Source organism: Tiliqua scincoides, chromosome 11 (genome assembly GCF_035046505.1).
Source record: "Tiliqua scincoides isolate rTilSci1 chromosome 11, rTilSci1.hap2, whole genome shotgun sequence".
Taxonomy (NCBI): Eukaryota; Metazoa; Chordata; class Lepidosauria; order Squamata; family Scincidae; genus Tiliqua; species Tiliqua scincoides.
This window is the reverse complement of record NC_089831.1, coordinates 1,103,182-1,125,554: the sequence shown is the minus strand read 5'-3', so window position 1 is coordinate 1,125,554 and position 22,373 is coordinate 1,103,182. Positions and strand designations below refer to the sequence as shown.

Below are 22,373 nucleotides of genomic sequence, written 5' to 3'. Positions count from 1 at the left end.
TGCATCATTATAGGTATTCATCCAAGCAACAGGCTCCCTGGATCCCCTTCTCCTTTCCCCTGGAGCTTCTGCCCAAAATTTCACTGTATCAAGAACCTCCCTCCTGACCTCTGAAACATTCAACTTTTCCTGCATCCCAATGTCACTATGACATCACCTTGGTCCAAGTTGGGGGTGGAGAGGTTCTACACACTACAACAGGGAAAGGAGCGCCTTACCTAAGGGCTGTTGCTTGTGACAACTTGTGACAACCTGCCCTTCAGCCTTTTCCAATGTCACAGATGCCAGTGGGAGAACTGCACACTTGTGAACCCCTCTCTCTTAAAGTGCTCCTGCCCACTGTCCTTGTTCACTCTTCTGATACTGAAAAATGCTCTTTAGTCACATTAGCTGTCTTGGCTCCCCTCTGGGTGCCACTTGCTAAGGCCACAGCTGATGCCATTCATTGACGGTGACCTGCTTGTGCTGATGCAAAAGTACGACCAGCTGCAACCTCCGTAGCAAACTGATGCCACCAGTGTGGATTTCTTCAGTGGGTGAATCGCCAAAGATGGTGTGCGCGTAGCAAAGGGATCGCATCAGCGTTCCTGGTTTGCCATGCAACTGCTCGACAGATTAAGGGTCGAATGCTCGGATGGTTCAACTTAATTTATTTTTTCAAAAATATTTTTTAAACTATGACAGGTGGTGATACGGTAAGAGCCTAATTTGCCTGGACCTTCTGCCCCTGCCCTGTCTGCAAGTTCTATCTGCGCAGAAAAAAAAGGTGACCAAAGATCTGAGCAGGGGTTAGTACTCTCAAAGCGGGAATGCAGAGCTCTCAGAGGGACTTGACACAAGAGAAGCTGAGGGGAGGGGCCTGTGGCTGGTGGAGTCTATGCAGCCGCTTAAAAGCAGGGAACAGTCCTCAGCAAGACAGCCAAGTCATCCTTGAGCTCCCAGCAGGACTTGCGCCTCACAAAGGGCGAGCAGCTCCGGCACACGGAGGCATGCAATCCAGGCTGCCCGCAGCAGTGCCTCTTCATGGGAAGGTGATAGTGGTGAGCGGCATGAGCTCCAGTGTCTGTTCAAGGGGCGGGCGCTGCTCTTGGTACTCAGTGGGATGCCCATTTCTGTAGTGGCCATACTCAAACTTGATCCTCAGTTCGCCAATCTTGGACTGGGGCAGGATATCCGGGATCCACTCGATGATGAATGGCGTGGGTTCCTTCTGGTCAGGGGACGTGTTGCCTGCCGGGTGGAAATCAGAAAGAGGGGAGCAGTGCTTTGAGGGGTTGAAAAATTATTACCACCTTTCTATGTCACCCTTCCCCCAAGGAGCCAAGGGAGCATTCTCCCACTCCACCCATTTTATCCTCCTAACAACCCTGTGAGCCAGGTTAGGCTGGGAAATAATAACCAGCCCAAGACCCCAGAAAATTTTCCAGCCTTAAACTAAACACCGAAGGGATGGGGGGAGGGACCCCACACATAACCTAATATAAAGATATTTGAGACAACGGCAAGAGACAAAGAAAAGAGACTTGGTGAGGGAATGACCCAAGGCTTGCAAGAAGCTGCTCCAGGGAAGGCAACAGGAGGTCACACTTCTGGTCTTCAAAGTCTATAATACTAAAGCAGAATATGGGAAACAAAGCAAGACAAACTTGAAATCTCAATACAAGAAGACAAATAAGATTTTGGAAACTTGGTGGGATGAGACCGCAAGTGGAATATAGGACTGGAAGGGTACAACTTGTTCAGGAGGAAGAGACCCAACAGAAGGGGAAATGCACTAATACAGGGGTTTTCAAACTGGGGCATCGCGACACCCCAGCCTGAGGACCCTGGCCTCTGTCCCCTTAAGGAGTAGGGGCAATGAGGAGGCAGCTCAGGGGGCTGCAGGGGCTTGGTTGGTACTTGGTGCAGGAAGCCCTGCATGACCGTCTGCAGGGCTCCCCAAAGCTCAGAAAGCAAAAGTGGAGTGATCGCACCCTGCTTCCACAGAGACAGAAGTGGAGTGCGATTGTGCCACTTTCACTTCTTAAGCTTCAGGGAGCCCTGCGCGATCGTCTGTAGGGCTCCCCGCACCCCCGGGAGGCTGCAGGAGGCTCTGGTAAGTACAGCCAAGCCCCTGCAGCCCTGAGTAACACAATCCCGGGGATCACATCACTGCCTTCCCCCCAACCCCGAAAGGACTTAGAGCAGCTCAAGCTCTCCCTGAAAACCGCTGCACTAATATATGCAAAGTATATATGCACCTACATAGAAATCTAGGAATCTGAGCCTGGACAGAAAGTGACTGGGTAAGAATAAAAGGAGAGAAGAATAAGACCGTCGTGTGAGTTTACAATAGGAGAGTCTCCTGTTCTGGCGAAGCGGAAGTCATGGATGATGCCTTCCTAAAACAGATCACCAGGTTTCTGGGAAACAGGCTACAGTGGTAATGGGGGACTTCACCTATCCTGACATCTGCTCAAAGACTAAGAATGGGTAAGTCAAAAATTCTTGCCTTGCCTTGCAGGTATCATTATCATTCAGAAGGTGGACAAAGGTATCAGGGGATCATCTATTCTAAACCTAATTCTTAACAACAGGTGAGGAAGTGAAAGTGACAAGGACTTTTAAGTGAAACCGACAACTTCATGTTGGAGGTCTTGATGCAGAGGGAAAGGAATTGTAGAGTAGTCAGATACGTACTCTGGATTTAAGGAAAGCTGATTTTAATGGGCTCAGAGAACAAATAAGTTGCATTCCTTGGTTAGAACCGTTAAAGCAGAAAATAGTCCAAGAGGGATAGAATTTCTTTCAATAGCAAGATACTGAAGGAACAACCAGAAAAAGTTCCCATTGGAAGAAAAGTTGGGAAGATGTCTAAGGAAACCTGTGTGGCTGCAGGAAGAGCTTTTGGAAAAATTGAGACGCAAGAGGGACATGTACAAGAGGGGACAGGAAGGACAGGAAACTAAGGAACAGGACACAGGTGCGGCCCACATCTGCAGAGGTGATGCCAGGAAGGCTAAAGCAGACAGGAGTCAAGACTAGTGAGGGATGCCAAAGACAACAAAAAGGGTGTGTGCGTGTATTTTGGTTATGTCAAAAAGAAGAAGGTCGAGGAAGCAGGAAGTGGTTGCATGGAGAAGATGGGGAAGTGGGAATAGACCACAGAGAGGTCCTGTTGTTCAGTTCTTATTTTGCACCTGTCTTCTCCCACAAGGGGAAAGTGGCCCAACCTGACAACAGTTGCTCTGCCGAAGAACTGGGGGCATCACGACTCAGGATAGGTAAAGAGATGGGAAAGGGGCATCCGTGAATGAACTGAAGCCCCCAGGACCACATTCCAGAGGGTAGAGCAGTTTGTTAAGAACAACTCATGCCAGACAAATCTCTGAAAGAAGGACAAGCCTGGGAGGCTGTGGGAAAGCTGCAAACATGGTGTGCCTAGACTTCAGTGAAGCGTTTGACAAAGTCTCCCGTGATGTCCTTATGGATAAAATAAGGGCCAGATAGGCAGATTCAAAGCTGTTCCCAGTGAGTGCTATTAAAGGCCTGCCCTGAGCAGGGAGTTGGACTAGAGGACCTCCACAGTCACTTGCAACTTTGTCATGCTATGATTCTATATTTCTCCTGGGCTCCCTTCTGACTGACTCTGATTGACTCTCTGTTAATTTCTCTTGTGGCCATCAAGGCCCTTGGCTGAGCAGTAGAATCGTACCAACTTTCAGGAAGGTTTTCAGTTCCAAGGGCCGGAGCACTGGCTGCTTCTCCAGGCGCCCGTAGGTCTCGGGGATGCTCTCCACCTCCACTTTGGGGCACTTAAAGGGCTCGTAGGTGCCGTCCTGGTTCTGGATAAAGCTGCGTGTTATTTCCAAGGGCATCTGGGAAGAGGAGCCAAGAATGGATATGACAACGAAGGACAAAGCCCTCTGAACCATCACAGGTTAGTTACTCTTTGGAGGACCCCCTCTGCAGCAGATCCTCTCAAAGCAATTCAGTTGGCCACAGTAACTGTCCTGGAAGGCAGCCACAAGATCACTCTAGGAAGCTGCTGCTCTAGAGCAGGAGTCTCTAAACGTTTTGGTCGAAGGGCCGCATCAAATATCTGGCACAGCGTTGAGGGCCGGAAAAAAATTAAATATGAAATTTAAATAAATACATTAGAGATAGATGAGTGAATAAATGAATGGGCTCAAATGTCCAGGACTTTTCCAAGCACGAACACAGCCCAATAAATAAAGCACACACTTAAATGGACCTCCATTCCCCCACCCCACAAGCACAACTCTGGTTGTGTTTGGTCAAAGGGTCTGAGGCTCTCAGGGGATCAGAGGCTGGCCACGGGTCGGATAGAGGCTCTCTGCAGGCTGCATGTGGCCCCCAGGCCGGGGTTTGGAGACCCCTGCTCTAGAGGAACAACACAAGGCTGCTCCACTTGGTTCTCCTGAATTCCCTCCACTCCCACAACACATAGGGTGCAATCCTAGCCTGTGCTGGAGCAGGCAAACCAGGAGGCTTGTGCTGCAACCAACACAGGTTTGTTGGCTACAGCGGCTCAGCCACGGGCAAGGGGAAGCTCTTCGCCTTACCTGCGGGTAAGGGCTGTGCACCCCAATGGGTCTCCTCGGACCTGCGCCACCTCTGCAGGTAGTGCAAGTCCGAGGAGAAGGGAGCGGCTGGAAGCTGCTCTGCTCACCCCGGGGGACGGGGGTTGGGATCCGGCATAACTGCTGGGTCCCAGCCCTGCCCACGGCTCCCAGCGCGCCTGCCCTCGGGCCCACCCTCCCCCCGACCAGAAACGCCCCCCGCCTCCTCCCCACGCCTACCTTTGCCGCTTATGTTGGCGTGCTCACAGCAACACAAGCGGCAGCGCAGGAGCAGCGGTGGAGGCTTCTGCCTCTGTCTGCACGTCAGCGCATTTGAATGCGCCAATGCGGCTCCCGCCTAAGGCGGCGCAAACGTGCTTTACGGCACGTTTGCGACGCCTTCGGGGCTCCTATACCGGCATAAGTGCCGGTTAGGATTGCGCCCATAGTTGAATTGCTGTACTAAGATTCTTCCCATCTGAACATCACAAGGCGAACAGAAAAGCAGGTGGGTCTCACCTCCGGTGTGTCAAAGATCTGTTTGACTTGCAAGATGTTGGTGATCTGCCACGTGTATTTGGAGAAGGTGCCCAAGGGCAAGGCATCTCTCCGGACAAAAGCTGACAACAGAGAAGCTCATTTATTTATTTATTTACTTGCTGTATTTCTATCTTGCCTTCCTCCCTCTAAGGGGACCCGTGCTCAGGTGATGCTCCAGGTGATCAGACACTTCCTTCTACCTGCAGTGAGCTCATGCAGCAAGGAGGAAGGAGGCCAAATGTGACCCCAGGGGATTCCTGTGCTCGGCGGCCACACTGCCGTGATGTGAGGTTGGCAGCCGTGTTCTGAGGTCACGAGGGCCCTTGCTCAGGCTCTCCTTGCATCACACTGTGCATTGTACGGCATGTGGAGGTCTTTCCAGTTGCAGTCCCACCCCCCACTCTAGAAAAGTTTCCTCCCCACACCCCGCACTTGGCCTTCTTATTGCAGCAGAATCCAAACTTGTGGGGCAAAGTCAGTTCCAGATGGCACAATCAATTGATGCTCTATTCAGGCATGCAATGAAAATGCAAAGTGGGGAAAACAGGGCTGTTTTTTGGGGGAGGTGGCATTTGTCCACCTATTCTGCAGTAAGGGAGCAGAACAAGGGGGCGCTTTCCTCCTTGCACCCACACGTTCATTGAATGGGTTGTGTGGGGTGCAGAAACATCTGAATAGACCTTATAAGCCTGGCCCCACATGCAGTCAGCACTTATTGTAACTGGCTTGCTCTGGGAGAGATGCTCTACCAATGGCCTACCTGTGGTAGAGTTTGGAAGCCGCTTCTTGACACTCCCAGCTGAGATCCGCTGCTGCAGAGCCTCAAAGAAAGTCTGGGGGATGTGAAACACCAGCAGCTCTGGTTTGCCTGCACAAAAAACACCAACAAACCAGGAAGTGGCTTGAAGACATATTTACACAACCTGAATGTCGTCCCAGGCAATGGCCACCACTATTAGGAGGATGGACCACCAGCTGAAAGTAACAAAGATTACACCAACCCAGGCAGAAAAATCATCATGACCTGATCTGGAGATATTTCCAAAAGGACCTAAAAAACCGTCCTGCAGGGAGAAACCGTTTAGTGTCCGGTGTGTGTTTAATGCAATTTAAAAATACGTCTCCAAGACCAACAACTCTGGGGGGCAGCCACTGAGGACCTTCCTCTGTGTGGCATGTGGAACAAAGGCAGTGAACAGGCTGGAGAGACTGAGGCCTCCTCCTCTTGACTTTAGGGTTTCCAAAATGCCTGTATGTGCTTCTGATGCCTGTAGTCATTTTCTTCCCCAAATTACAATTGTTTTTGCCACTCATTGGTGAAAGCGTATGATGGCTGGGCCTAAAGATTGCTGAAGGAAGGTGGGCTTTTCACATTTAAATCAGTATGGGAGCTGGAGAGATCAGGGGTGATGCAGTGGCATAGCTAAGGAGGGCACAGGGGCACTGCCCCAAGTACCAGTCCTTGACCAGGTGTCAAGAGAGCTTGAAACTAGTGGCCAAAGTTGTGGAAATCTTGGTTCTTATTAATAATACTATTGTGTTATATATCATTCAGTACGCAATTTAATGCAGAATTCAATGAAACAAACGGCATTAAATTATCAGATTTCTATCAAATGATATAGCCAAATAACCAGAAAAGGAAAACACAACTGCCTTATGTTACATAGGTTTTCTTAACTCATACCTGACCAATGAGAATGAAACTGATTGTTCTGAGAAGCAATAAGGTGTTAGTATGATTCAGCTCTCGTCCCGTCCCCCGTCCCCCGCTTTTCAAGGAAAACAAAGCTATCAGCCGCTCCAAGCAGCATGCAACCACTCCAAGCGCACCGTAACCTGGAAGTAATTTGTGGTGACATTATCACGTCACTGCAATTACTGACGGATTTTGTCATATGCGGGGGTATAAAAATTTTTGGTGCCCCTGCCCCTGAGTGCCAGATGCCTTAGCTACACCACTGGGGCAACATGATTATATCAGCCCTGAACTTCTGGAACACTGAGCACCTGGTAACCACCACCATCTCGGGTGCGATCACAGTAGGGGCACCTCTGACTAGGGTTGCCGACCCTTCAAGAGTAGCCCAGACACTACCAGAATCAGTACAATGACCGGTGACCAGTGACTACTGAAAGCAATACTGGAGATTCAGTTGCCCTTGTAAGCGGATGGACAACTTTTGAAAGAAAGCTTTAAAAGTGAAATTGCACTAGACCCTGTGTATATATTATTCTTAGCATTACATCATGTTGGGGGGAACCTCCATTTATCGCTGCAGTAGAGTTGTAGTAGAGTGACCCCAGGGGCAATGGAATGGGAAGGAAGGTATTGATGTGACACACCACAAGCTTCCGAGACAAGCTTTTCTCTAAGAAAGAACTCACATAAAGCAGAGAAAACAGCACAGCTCACTATTATTTCTTCCCTGTGGGGTTTCTCTCTTAAGAGGAAGAGAGTTTTCTCTCTTTTGAAGCACTTAAATCAAAAGGTAGGATCGTTTCATATACAATATATTTTCCCATTTTCATAGTTCCCTCCCAAGAATCACACTGATTGAAAGAAGCAACACTAATTAGCAACTTTCAGTTAGCTGTTGTGTGCCCTGCTGACAAATGAAAGCTGTCACCCACACTCTCCTTTGCCTGACCTCCCCCCTTCCCCTTAAACTGCTTGGAAGTCGTTTTTCATAAACGGAAGCGAAGGCACCAGGCAGTCAGAGGCAACGGAAAGAATAGAAGTCAAAGAAAGCTTCAGTGGGAACTTGCTCTGTTCAGGGCTCTCTCCCAAGATGGGCAGTTTGGTTCGGAGAGCGATTCTTTCCACATCAAAGGCACACACACCACTGTTCCCATGTTCAAAGTCTGGATGCACAAAAGAGCCACTAAACTAGATGCAGCAGTTTGATTTGGCTGGGCATTTCCCTTTTATGACTGTCCAAAGAGAAGAACAAATGTGGCACTGGCCCCAGTGTGCATTTACCGTCAAACTGGTAATGCATGGCTTGATGGATCCGTTCTGTGACACTGGCCAGCCATTCTTGGAAAGACAAGGTCACCTGCGACTCATCCAGCAGCTGACTGCAAGCTAAGAACAAGAAAAGGACCTTGTGTAGCACAACTGCAGCATTTCAAGCCCAGGTAGAAACATACACACCAGCCTGTGGCCCCCAGCAGCAGAACACACATACCTGGTTCACTTTTTATTGCTGTTTCCTATGGCTTAACCTGTCAGGAAAATTAACCAAAAGACCCATCGCAGTCAGGCAGGAAGGTTTCCTCTGGGACTGCAGGGTGTCTCTGGGCACAGAGGTTGCATGTACACATAGACACCCCCCCCCCCGGGGTTGGGGTGAAGGGCAAGTTTTGCTCTCATTGAAATGCTAAGTCCAAATTCAACACTTCCATTTTCTCCCACAGGTGAGAATGACCACTGTCACTTTTCAATAGAGCAGCAATTGCCAACCTTTTTCATATCACGGCACACTGATAAGGTGCTAAAATTTTCTAGACACATCATCAGATTTGGGACAATTGAGATGGCACGCCACAGTGCCAGTGGGGGGGGGGCACTCACACCCCCATGACCCTACTATTAAATGACCCTCCCAAACTCCTATGGCACATCTACAGACCATTTGTGTCACATCAATGTGACACAACTGTGGCACAGTGGCTGAAGATTGCTGCACTAGAGAAATGCATAGTGGTCCTCAAAGACAGCACCAGGGTGGCGTGCCAAGCCTGCTCCCTGTCCCTGATGACCCCTGCTTTCAAAAATTAGGCCTGCCTACACAGCTCCCAGTCAACATCAGCCCAGGTCACGCCTGGATTCTCCTTCTGTTTTACCCTGGTCCAAACCAAGGGTCTCTCTGGGACTTTCTGGGGGTTGTTCCACATCAGTTCCCCAACTGTAGCCCAAAAAGCAGAATGCCCTCCCAGGACTGTTGCAAGAATGAAGGAGCTAAAAAATGACAATGTACAGTGTGATTTCAAGCACACATACCTGAGAGTACATTTCAGGGAAACCAACAGGATTTGTTTCTGAGCAAATGAGTTCACCTGACTCATCTGTTTATCTTGATTGGTGTTCTACATGGATCCAACGATACAGTGCTGCACCCAAGCTAGGACAGGATCCCACAGCTCCAGCAGCCTCCAAGGCAAGGTCTGCTTAGCAGCTGTTCAAGGTGGCCTGTTTTTGTTCCTCCTGTTTTTCCCACCTGCCTCAGTGGGTGGGTTGTGAAACCACTGGCAGGTCACAGTCCTTGGCTGAGAGGCAATCAGCACAGGGGGTTACAAGTTAGGCAGGCCTGACCTAGGGCTCCCTGGCTCCAACACACTTACAACATTTATCCCTGATGTTACATGTTCATAGGGCACTTGTAGAAGTGCCTCAAAATGAACACGACCACCCCATGAGAAAAAAATAGTGGGGAAAATGGCATTTGGAAACAGGAATCAAAGAGAAGGAAGGAGGCGTGTGGCTAGTCCCACTTACTTGATGCAGAGGGTGCTGAATTTTGTGGCACTTGGTGCTGGACTTTATCAAAACAAAACTCACCTTGCCTTTTAAGTGAAGCAACAGAAGGCTTTTTGGGTCCGCTTTTCCTCGTGTTGCTGTTTGCCAGATCTTGAGACAGGAGTGGGCTGCTTGAGTGCACACCTGAAATTCAAATTTTGAGCTGTTTCAGAAGGAGCAGTACATTTTCCCCACATAAGCAGTTGCTTCTCACAACTCCTTTTCATTGCAGCTTCCACTTCTCTCATTGTGGCCTCCACCTTCCAGGTACGTGGAACATTCACCCAAAACGCTCTCTTTAGATTTTGGTTTATTGGCTGCCAGAGCACTGCTGGCAGCAACTGCAGTTTGCAAAATGGCAAACTGTTGACAGAGCTTATAGAATTAATTTGGAGGGCATGTGGCTGCTGCTTTTTAAAATTCCTTTTCTGCTGCTTCGTTTTCCTGTTTGCTGACATTCTCCCTTCTGGTTTCAATTTCATTTGTCTGTTAGCATCTTTTTGTGTTTGGAGGCCTGCTCTCATAGCGCTCTGCCAGGGCCTCAAGGGTGCAGTTGCCTTTCCCTGGGAGTGGTCATTTCTTCTACCCATTTGCCCCAGGATACTGTTTTGTGACAAGGCAGCAGAGTGGTGGCCAGGAAGTGGCTGCACCTCCGAAGCTCCTCCAGGACAACTGAAGAAAGAAAGGAGCTTTTGGCTGTCCCTGTGGACACACCCACCTCACTGCCCTCCAGAGCTGGAACCAAGGAGTGCAGATCAGGGAGTCATTTCCCACCCACGTGGAACAGGTCCTTCTGAAGGGCTCAGTTGTTATGGGAAAATCCCCTTTTTGCCTTTTTTTAGTTGTGACTTTCTCTCTATCTGGTTATGTACTATGGACTAAGTGTCTCCTACATTCAACAATCAGGTCAAGTCACAAGCTTACACAACCTCCACCTCCCTGTGGTTACACATTATAGGCATCTTAAATCATTGTTTAAGTGTCTCCTGTTCATTGTATTGTTTTAACCCTATCACTGCTTAAGTACTGTATGCAAACCTGAACTGCCTTCTGTGTGTTGTTGACTCATTGCATTGTTTAAGTCCCCCCATCTAGGAAGCCAGCCATTAGACCCCATTGAATTTTGCTGATAATCCTTTCACACACTCCCAAGCACCCTGCTGGTAGTAAGCAAGCTACAATCCAGTTCAGCTCTGTCTGAAAACCCCTTTTTAAGAGAGGGCTTCCTGCCACATGCTCTCTCTGGCTCTCCCTCCAAGGACCAACACATCTGTGTTGTGTCAGAGGGTCCTCTACACAGGACTCCCCCCCCATCTGCTCTACAGGACAGGTAACTATCTTGTGCCTGAAACTCTTTCCCTTCTTTCCCCCCCCCCTTTTCCTCCCCTTCTCTCCCCATCTTTAGTTAGCAACTGGGTTTGGCAGATTAGGGACCCCTAAAATCCGTCCCTACAACCTTTCCCTTTTCTAATTTCCTCAGATGCACCAAATACTCTTTACATGCAACCACCATAAAAGCTAGGTACACTAGATTCAAGTACTAGGACCAAGAAACATTTGTTGTTGGCATCCTTCAGTCTCGGAAGACTATGGTGTCACGCTCTGAATGGTGGTTCTGGAACAGTGTCCTCTCCAGTGCGCGAAGCCTGGGTAAAGTAGGTATGGAGGATAGGCTGTTACCCATGCAGCAAATCCCCCCTCTCCACGTCGCTGAAATGGTCCAATGGAAAGGCAGAGGCCAATACGGTTGGTTCCAGCGGCGTCGCAGGAGTTGCCAGAACGTGACTATGTTCAGCCATGAACTGCCTCAGGGACTCCGGCTCCGGATTTTGCCTCGAGGTTGACTCCTGAAGCCTTTCCCACAACTGGATGTAGCCACAAGGCAGGGGAGGTTTGGGATCAGAGTTTTCCTTCTCTCAGATGAGCTGCCTTCCCAGGCTGACGATTCCCATCTACCCGGTGGCTGTTTAGTCGCCTCTTACAACAAGTACAGCCAAACTGAGGGCCTATTCTTATCCCCAGCCCCCAGGGGTGACACCCCAGGGGTGTCTTTAAAAGAGACAAATTTGGGCTGCAGCAGCAGCAGGAGAGTTCTTTCCAAGGCAACTTGCCACAAGGGCAAAGCAGAACCTCCAGGCTCCCAAGCAGTCTACCTTGGAACAATGATTGCAAGGGGGCAGCAGTGGACGAGAGTGACTGCATTCATGCCTTGCTCCTGGGTTTCTCAGGGGCATTTGGTCACCCACTGGGGAAGGAGGCCTCTGAATGAAGCTGTTGGCTCAGTCTAGAGGCTCTTTTCATGTTCGCCCACAGTCACCAGTGGATGCACTGATCTCTAGTTGAATGGCTCAACTAGAGCCTCAAGTACTAGAACCAAGAAACATATACTTATCATTTTTCCATGTGCATTATGTTTACCTTTGTGCTTCTGTAATAAAACTATAATCTTTTATTAAAAGTTATATTTCTCCCAGTCTCCTCTTTAAGCTAAAGGGAATTTCTCTGCATTACACCGTCTTGTTATCCAGCCTGCGATCCTGAGGTTCCAATAAGGGCAGTGTAATCATTCCCCTAAACAAAACAGCCCTTTTGGTAACACAGTGTCACAAACAGAAAACTGACCTGACGCTTCCTCTTTCTTCTTCCTCTTGGCCTTGGGGGTGGCAGCCTCTCTGGAGTGCAGAGCAGAATGAGACTGACCAACCAGCTGGGTTCCAATGACTGCTTTCAGGCCTGGAAGTGGGAGGCGAAAAGGGGGTGAGGCTGCTTGTGCCGTCAGGCCATTTGCCCACCTGACCCAGAACCCCCTTACTTGGACTGGCTTCACCATTCCTAGCTGCCAGGTGAGGATCCTTCGCATCACCTGCCACCTGGACTTTCTGAACTGAAGATGCCTGGAATAAAATCCGGGACATTCTGCCTGTAAAGAAAGTGCTCTGCTCCAGAGCTCGGGGCCCACCCAGCTGACGAGTGGACTCTTTCAAAACCTCCACGCGATCAACGTGAAATGTTAGGTTCAGTGCAATGCCAGGCAAGCCCCACAGTTTTCTCAGTTCCTACCTTACTTGCAGAGATTCTGGGGATGATACTACAGAGAGGGTGGAGTGCAGGGGCCTCCCCCCACCCCCACATATCTTCCAGGCTCCCGCTGATTTTCCAGCTTTAGTTTTTGGAAGCTTCTACACCTTTTAACTTACAGAAACAAAGGGAAAGCATATCAGCAATTTGAACATGTAGTTTTATGAAAACTGTAAAATAGTAGAAACTTACTAGGCCAGTTGCACTGGGGCATCTGCTGTCCCTCACTAGTTTATGATGCCCCCTGGAAGGTCTTCCCTCCACCACCATCCCTACTACCTTCAGACCTGCTTAAGAACTCCTTATGAGCACATGGAACAGGGCAGAGTCTTGGGAAATCTGGGGAGAAGGACATATCTTCACCTGCCCCCTGCAAATGACAGGGGATTCCTCTTTCAGGGGTAAGAGGGTCAGTTCAAGCTGAGTCCAGCAATCTGTTGCCCGTAGTGGCCAAACCAACACCACAGTGAGAAACCCACAAGCAAAGCTTCAAGGAGAGACAGCCTCTGAACACAGAAAACCCCAACAGCAAGTGTGATCAACAGCCAAGGACAGACCCCCAAGCCCTGGCGCATGGTTTGAGCCACCCACTGGGTGTCTCCTTTTATAGCCCCACCCCGCCCCCTGCCCTTACCCACCACTGGAATCGTAGCTGAGGAAATCTGCAAACTCCTGAGCCAAAGCGTCATCACTAGCAAAGGCACAGATGCAGGCAAAGAAGTGGATGCATTTCTGGCCTGCCTCCTCCTTGGCGGGGTTGGCCTTGCTGGCCTTCCAGGACTGGCAGGAGCAGAAGAAGCGGTGCTCTGTCACAGCCTTGTGGCTGGCCTTGTGTGCAAAGGAGGCATGGAGGTAGCCCAGGCTGTGCTTCTGACTGGCTTTGCACTTCACCACGAGAATGTTCTTGGTGATTCGCTGGACCAGCGGCCCCGTGGGCTCTGTGGCCAGCTGCCAGATGGTCTGCTTCATTTCTGGCGAGGCCTGCACCGAGTTCAGAACTGAGCTTTTCAGGGTCAGGGGAGTGGCCTCCGCTTGGCAGTTCGCGGCCAGCTTGATGTGCTGACACTGATTCTCCACCACACCTTGGGTGGCCGCCTTCAGGCACGATGGGACATAGCAGCGCCCAGAGCTGAGCTGCGTGATGATGGTCCCATCAACTGTCTGGATGGTGGTCTCCGAAACCCCCAGCTCCACAAAGCACCGGTAGTCCGGCCCCCTGTCCCTCTGCCTCACCGAGTAGACCTGCAGGTCTGAACCAGTGACAATTTTGACCGCGTCGATGCACGACTGCTTCCGCGTGCCATAGCGGAAGACAGTGCCGCAGGTCTTGTTCTTGCAGCTCAGCCCACGGGTCCCATTGTATGTGCCGCAGCGGGGACATTTTCTGATGCCTCTCAGGGTTGCTTTCCCCAAGTCTGACAAGAACGCCGGGACTTTGCTCCTTATGGAGTTTGATTCCATCCTTCATGGGGTCTGGAGGAGAAAAAAGGAAACCAGAAAAGAAATTAAAAGGCCTGATCCAGTTGGATTTGTTACCCCAGGGGGTTTCAAAAAGAGTTAAAAATGGTTGTCTGAATGATGTTAATACTCCCTGCCTGTTTCAAAAGACTTGTGCAGGAAAAGCAACAGAAATGGTCTAAAGCAGTGGGAGATCTAAATGGGAACCCCGCCCCAATTAATGTGAACTACAACTCAGGGAGAAGTTCTCCTGCACAAGCCCCAATGGAGTGAACAGGAGGTGGTCAAGAACACTTCTGTTCATTTCAAAGTGGCCTATGCAGGAGAACTTCTTGCTGGGTTGTCCCCTAGAGGTCAGAGCAGCCTGTCTCCCCTGAAGCCCACTCAAGAACCCACCTCCTCAGGTGGCTGCCCCCCAGGACTTGGGCGAGTCACTTCTGGACACAACATGTGCTGCTCAGTCCTGGAAGCTTCTCGGAAGGAAGTTCTCACTGAGTCCCAGCTCTGGCCACCGCTTGCCTGCATTCCTATGCGACTCCTCAAACAGGAGTGGGCAAAGGGTAGCAAAGGAAGCAAAGTCCTCAGAGAGGCAAAAGGGCCCCATCAGTATCGGCACTAAATTCAAGACATCCCCAATCTGCTGATGAGTTCACACCATCTTTTTTTTTTTTCTTTCAAGCCTCTGACCTTTCCTGAAAGGAGGGTTGGATTAAATTCAACAGTTTCAAACCATTACATCTCTCAATCTGTTCCACTTTCTTTGTGGGTTGCACCATTAGCCAGCATCCAAAGCAGGAAAAAAGGCCAAAACCATCCCTGAACCATACTAATCGGAGCCTCAAGTCTGCCATCTGCAAAATGGGAACAGCCAGAGATCTTTTCACATGGTTCTTAAGCATGTGAATCAACACACATGCTTACCCCTCCCCCCACAGCCCCAGGTATAAACCTATAAACCCTAAACGTGTAAATGACGCAGAGCAACAAACATACCAATCCCATCTCTGCCTGCCCCCCAATGCAGTCATCAGCACTGTAGACAATTCAGTCAGATGTGCAAGGATGGACCGCTGAGCACAACATCCACTTCTATCATCCGTCAGGGGTTGGTCTCAGGTGGCCCCGGGCTGAGGGCGGGTGGGAAATGGGGGGAATCCAATGATGCCCAGAATCCTTCTGAAGATTCCAGCAAGAACACAGACAATGATGCAGAATGTTCAGAGCGTACGCGGTACGGAACCCGGAGTTCTGATACAGAGCCACAAAGCACCAGTGAGGTCACAATGGGAAAAAATCCATAGGAAGTGTCAGTGAGCCGTTAAGCCTTGGGTTCCTCAGACTATGGGCTGGGACTCTGCAAGATCCAGAAAACTGGGGCTTGGGGTGATCTGCTGCCGCTGCTGATGGGGCATACTCCTCCCTGACAAAAACAGGCATAGGAAGGAGCTGTTCTGTCTCAGGCCCGAATCCTGCAGTCCTTATCAGTGAGGAGAGTCCACCAGCCCAGATACATCACAGAATCTCCTATCTCCTTACATGCGATTACAGGAGATGTTTGGTGCTTCCGATTATAGACTACAAACCCCCAGCTGGAGAATGTCCATGAAACGCTGTGAAAATGAGCAGTAACATCTTTAGCATGTGCAGAAGGAGAAGGAAGGGAAAACAGGCAGCAGGGGAAGGACAACAACAAGGCACTCTTTGCTTGCATGACTACAGTGGCACAGCTGGCAGGCGACTCCTCTCGCCCTTCGTCCTTTCCAATGCGCTCACTGGCAACTCAGGAGGGCTCCTACGGAGAAGCAACAAAGCTGCTTTAGCAATGAAGCCCAGGGAAGGCAGCCACAGCTGGAGTCAGCCTCTCCAGAGGCGAGCTGCACTCAGCTCCAAGGCTTGTTGGGGCCTCACGGTGAGACAGGCACCAAGGATGGGGCGGAGACGGAAACAAGGGCGCCCTCTTCCGAGTGCCAATGCAGAGCCACAGCAGGACTTTTCTGGGTTGCAGGAGGAGTCAGGTCTGCCTGAAAACATCTCCATGCCTTGCCTGCGTAGCCACATCTATCCCAGTGACAGGAAATAACGGAAGGGGTCCCCTGCTCTGTACAAACAGCTGCGAGACTCAGTGACCACCTGCCCCTGCAGAGGCTGCTTCAAGAAACAGGCCTGACGGTTCCCAGATGAAGGAAAAGGACTTTCCCAGTCTGGAAAAGGACTGGGGAAAGCAGGACAAGGAAGAGCCTGGCAGCAGATGGAGGGAAGGGCAGTCAGCAACAGGTCGGCATGAGCTTCTGCCTGTCCTTGGAGCCCGTCCTCCCCTTTTCTGGGGAAAGATGCTGCACAGAGCCCCTTGTGGAGGCTGCCACAGGCCCCCAGGGGTGCTGTCTGCTGCAAAGGGCACCTCCAGAGGTGCACAGTGGGTACCTCTGGGGCAGCCTGGAATAAATGGCTGGACACCATCCACCTCCATGAAGCAATTGTGGTCTGGGTTGCTTCATGGAGGTGGATGGTACTCAACCATTTGATTCTGGTCTGGATTGGGCCATGCAGCAACTACATCAGGGATGTCAAACTTGTTTCATACAGAGGGCTGAAGTGAGCATTCACGGTGGCATAGCTGGAGGGGGCGGAGCACTCAGTCTGGCAGGGAGGCTCAGCGGGGCGGACAAGCAGCCCCTCCCTTCAGAGCCATTCCCAGAGGGGGGAGCAAAACGGAGCCATTCGGGAGAATGGCTCCGAAGGGAGGGGCCACTTGCCCATCCTGCTGAGCCTCCCTGCCAGACTGAGTGCTCCGCCCCCCTCCAGCTACGCCACCGAGTATTCATGGTTCCCGGTGAAGGCTGGAAGTGACACATTAAGCAGAAAGCAACATTGTTAAGCAGAGGATGGCCAAAAATTAGCACTTTGTTCTCACGTAGAAACTTCATCAGCTGCAAATGACAGAAGAGAAAAACATGCAAATCTTGTTCAAATTTTCAAGATACGAGAAAGCCAATTATAATGCGGGCTGGATAAATGGCTTCTGGGGACCACACTGGGACCGCAGGCCTGAGGTTTACCACTCCTGTACTATATACATATTCCCTGTACTACATTTCCCCTGGGGGCTGGGGATAAGAATAGGCCCTCACTTTGGCTGTACTTGTCGTAAGAGGCGACTAAACAGCCACCGGGTAGATGGGACTCTAGCCTAGGAAGGCAGCTCATCTGAGAGAAGGAAAACTCTGACCCCAAACCTCCACTGCCTTGTGGCTACATCCAGTTATGGAAAAGGCTTCAGGAGTCAACCTCGAGGCAAAATCCAGAGCCGGAGTCCCTGAGGCAGTTCATGGCTGAACACAGTCACGTTCTGGCAACTCCTGCGACGCCGCTGGAACCAACCGTATTGGCCTCTGCCTTTCCATTGGACCATTTCAGCGACGTGGAGAGGGGGGATTTGCTGCATGGGTAACAGCCTATCCTCCATACCTACTTTACCCAGGCTTCACGCACTGGAGAGGACACTCTGTTCCAGAACCACCATTCAGAGCGTGACACCATGGTCTTCCGAGACTGAAGGATGCCAACACACGATGTACTATATATTAAAAACCTCATCCTAGATGACATCACGTTTCACGCTGTGCCAGTAGAGCAGCCAGGGACTCCATTTTGCTCGGAGGGAGAGGGAGGAGCTGCTTGCCTGACATGTTCAGGTACCTGCCGAACTTAGCGCTTTGTCACCCCCCAGCTATGCTACTGCATCCTGCCTTATTCTGGTCTGAGAGAGACTGGCCCTGGAGAGCCCCTGCAAAGGATAGCAGGTTGTGATTGAACACAGCGATGAATGAAACACCTGTGATTCATTTATTATTGACAGCTCTGATCAACTGATCAGGCAGCAATGATTGATCATAGACAACTATGATTGATTGATTGATTGACTGATTGATCAAAGACAGCTATGACTGATTATCAGACAGCTGTGATTGAGTCATCATAGGTATGCTTGATAGATTGAACATAAGCAGTTATAATTGATTGATCGTAACTATGACTGATCAGACAGGTACGACTGATTGATCATAGACAGCTGTGATTGATTGACTGATTGATCATAGCTATGACTGATCATGGACAGCTATGATTTTTGAGCATACATGCAGTGATTTATTGATCATAGATAGGTATGATTGATTAACTATAGCTAAAACTGACTGATCACAGCTTGGTTGACGATAGCTCTGATTGATCGATTGACCATAGACAATTATAACTGATTGATCGCAACTATAACTGACTGATCACGGACAGCTCTGATTTTGATCACAGACAGCTGCCTAATTGATTGATTGATTGATTGGCTCCAGTGATCGATCACAGCTGTCGCGGGCGGGGCGGGTGCGGGGCCTTCGCCTCCCAGATGCCCCGAGGGCGCCGCCGTGACGCCACCGCGTGGGGCGTGACGTCACAAGCCCCCGTTGCCATGGCGACGCAGGGGGAGGCGAGGCCCAGCCCGCCGAGGGCCTCTCCGGCCTGGGTGCCTGACGTCACTTCCTCCGCTTCCAGCTGCGGGGCAGGAGGACCCCTCCCCTTCTCCCGACCAGGCCCGAGGCCCTCACCTGGGCGGCCTCCTCCTCGGCCTCGGCTTCCAGCGCCGGCGTCCGAGCGGAGGTAGTCGGCCGGCGGCCTCCGCTATGGCTCCTTACAAACGGCCCTCCGGCCCCGACTGTAACGACGCCTGTAATTGGCCCGTCGCCGCCACGTGGTGCGGGAGGTCTCGCGCTTCGCGTGCCGGGAGATGTAGTCCTGCGGGGCTGGAGGCACGTGGCGCGGGAGCCGGGGCGGTGCTGCAGGCCCAGCTCTGTCTACAGCCGCAGCAGCCTCTGCACTGGGAAGGGAGAGAGAAGCTGGGGCGCCCCTGGGGGCTCCAGTCCACTCCAGCTGCTGCTCCTGTGTCAGCCCCGCAGGAGCTGCCCTGGGGGGCAGAGCCTCCCCACAGGAGTTCTTCGAAGAGCACCTACGGCGGGGCAGAGCGTGGCGCGTGGGTTGAATGTGCCTGTGCGCCTCGGCACTCTTCGAAGAACTCCCGTGGGAGGCTCTGCCTCACCTGCCTCAGCTCACAGGGCAGTGGCTCTTTTTGAAGGGCTGGGGGCGAGGCTCTGCCTCACCTCACGTGGCAGCAGTGCTTTCTGAAGGACTCGTGCTGGAGCACCTCATGCAGCATTGATGCTATTGGAATGACTCTGGGGACAGGCTCTGCCTCACCTGCGCCTCAGCTCACACAGTGGTGATGCAAGGCTCTGCCTCACCTCACATGGCAGCAGTGCTTTTCAAAGGACTCTGGGGGGAGACTCTGCTTCAACTCAACCCTCAGCCTCACCTTCCTCTCCAGCCACTGCACATCCCTTGAATAGTGCCCCTTTTTAAAACTGATTCAGTTTCAAGAGGGAGGAACAAGTCAAGCTGTGAGCAGTGGCCCTCCAATTCCCCCCACTCCACTCATTGTTGGCAACCTTCAGTCTCAAGAGACTATGGTATCGCGCTCTGAAAGGTGGTTTTGGAACATCGTCTAGTGTGGCTGAAAAGGCCAATCCGGGAGTGACAATCCCTTCCACAACGGGAGCAAGTGCAGTCTGTCCCTGGTCTGTCTCCCTGGCTATGGGCCTTCCTTCTTTGCCTCAGACTGTTGGCCAAGTGTCTCTTCAAACTGGGAAAGGCCATGCTGCACAGCCTGCCTCCAAGCAGGCCACTCAGAGGCCAGGGTTTCCCACTTGTTGAGGTCCACTCCTAAGGCCTTCAGATCCCTCTTGCAGATGTCCTTGTATCGCAGCTGTGGTCTACCTGTAGGGCGCTTTCCTTGCACGAGTTCTCCATAGAGGAGATCCTTTGGGATCCGGCCATCATCCATTCTCATGACATGACCGAGCCAACGCAGGCGTCTGTTTCAGCAGTGCATTATGGGATCTCTAATAAAGTGGTTCCACTTTGACCACTTCCCTGCCTAGTCTGGATGCAGGAGTAATGCAGTGGACTGTCATACCTGATCACTCAAGGGCTGCTGTGGTTCTGTTTGAACATGAAGCCCCCAAGCGTTTTTTTTCTTCCTGCAGACATTCCCCCACCTGGTCTCTTTGTGATGGTGGCAGTGGATAAAACCTACCAGTTTCCTTCCCCATTCAGCTCCTGACCCACTAAGCAGAGAGCAGGAAGGGTGTGGGAGCGCTAACCACTACTTCCATCTGCCAACCTGCCTTCTTTAGCTACCTTTCTTGACATGGAAAGAGAAGGGGTAGCACCTGCCTTCCAGGCAAAGGGGCACTTTTTCCAAGAGGTGCGCCTCTGCTGTTTAGCTGGAACAGAGCCAGTGACCCTCCTAATTCATCCCAGCAGTCTCTTCCAGTGACTTCTTATGGGGTTTCTCTTGCATCTTTTGAGATTGGAAGCCTGCTTACAACAGTGAACCATTTAATGTTCTCTGCAAACTGTGTTGTGAACCTTTTTGTGTTGCTACAAAGCTATAAATTATAATTGGGCAAAGCCTTTTGACACCTCCATTTCATCAAGTTACTGCAACTAATTTCAAGAGTGAGAACCTGGCTGCTTCTTTCCACTACACAGGATTTCAGGAAGTTTGGATTGTGTCCTTTGCCTCTTGCAGTGGCATAGAACTCCCACCAGCCACATAGAACCACCAGCCGCACGGCATAGGGGAGCAGAGAAGAAAGCAAGGCATATCCTTCCAAGCCGCCCCACAGAAAATGTCTCCTGTTGTAATAAGGTTCCAGTGTTTAATTTTATGTATGCCAGTCCGGAAACTTATATCCACTGAAGAGTAAGGGTACAAACAGTGGTGTCACTCGGTTTGTGTAACCCACTGTGGGAGGCCAGCACATCACCCCCATGATAGAACTCCTCCCATGCAGTGGGCGAGGCAACAGCCTGGGTGCTGGATGTGGTGCTGTACCATGGCCCCACCTCCACTGGGTTTTAAGCTATAACTTTTGAAAGAATAGAGTAGTGGTTCTCACACATTTAGCACCAGAATCCACTTTTTAGAATGAGAATCTGTCAGGACCCACCGGAAGTGATGTCATGACTGGAAGTGACATCATCAAGCAGGAAAATTTTTAAAAATCCTAGGCTGCAATTCTACCCCCACTTACCCAGGAGTAAGTCCCATTGACTGTCACTGTTAAAGAATATGCATAGTAACTTGTTAAAATTACAGGTCAGTAACATTTCCCCAAATGCAGTCACATACCATCAGAGTATCAAGTCTAATAGATTAAAAATAAAATATTGAAATGAATGGGGACCCAACTGAAATTGGCTCATGACCCACAGTTTGAGAAACACTGGAATAGAGATTTCAACGTGGTTTGTTTCATTGCATTCTGTATGAAATTATGCATTGATTGATATATGACATGATGGTATTCAAAAATACCAAGATTTTAAAAATTCTGGCCAGTAGTGGCATCACTCCCCTGTGTGCGTCACCCAGTGCAGCCTGCACCCCCAGCTACACCAGTGGGTACAGATGCTTTAACTAAAGCTCAGGCTCTGAGTTTTTCCTGCAGTGGGGAAGATAAAACTGCAGTAAACACCCACAATAGCCTGGCTACAGTGGCGGCTAGACTGGGAACTTGTACATGCTGCAGTTTACTTTTCAGTATGCATGAAAGACACCTGCACCATTCAGCACTACTCCTGCTGCACAATACATAGCAGGCAATTTCTCTGGTGTCCCCAGTTCAACACATTTCACACTCCTGTGTAGACCTCCAAGAACAACAGGACATCACACACTGCCCCCTCCCCATTGTCATCACACAAATTAATCCAGGAAAGAAGTACACGGCACCCTTTCATACTACCGGCTCTAAACCATGCTCTGCACAGCAAATCCATGGCTTGCACAGCCACACTAAATGATTGTTTAGCCTCCACTTGAAATTCTTCAGCAAGGAAGAGTCCACTATCCCCACCCACGCCAGTTAATTGGTTACATTTTGAAAACCTGTGTGTGTGGTGTGAGTGAGTGAGAGAGGTCTCCAACCAGAATCTCGCCACCCTAAGTAACATACTCATCAAATCTAGCTGTCCTCTAGGGCAGCTGAGAACAAGTTTTGTAAACAGAATGTGCTATCATGCCCACCATCTTCAGGCTGAATACACTCTGTTCATTTAACTTTTACTTGTGGAACTTTCTTTGCTGTCCATATTCCTAAAAC

At 50.5% G+C, this 22,373-nt stretch overlaps 1 protein-coding gene across 2 annotated transcripts; it reads right to left on the bottom strand.

Moving 5' to 3' along the window:
• Positions 1-590: 590 nt before the first annotated feature.
• On the bottom strand, positions 591-18,850 carry C11H2orf42 (chromosome 11 C2orf42 homolog). Of its 2 annotated transcripts, XM_066639422.1 has the most exons (10): positions 18,759-18,850; positions 15,154-15,952; positions 13,341-14,175; positions 12,247-12,357; positions 9,667-9,768; positions 8,086-8,190; positions 5,863-5,970; positions 5,082-5,182; positions 3,695-3,857; positions 591-1,230 (listed from the first exon to the last, which is right to left on the bottom strand). In XM_066639422.1, exons 3-10 carry the CDS (start codon positions 14,161-14,163, stop codon positions 1,022-1,024), a joined length of 1,722 nt encoding a protein of 573 aa, XP_066495519.1. In that variant the 5' UTR covers positions 14,164-14,175; positions 15,154-15,952; positions 18,759-18,850; the 3' UTR covers positions 591-1,021. The 2 variants fall into 2 exon arrangements, with proteins under 2 accessions (XP_066495519.1, XP_066495518.1); XM_066639421.1 differs by lacking the exon at positions 15,154-15,952.
• Between the last annotated feature and the right edge of the window lie 3,523 nt (positions 18,851-22,373).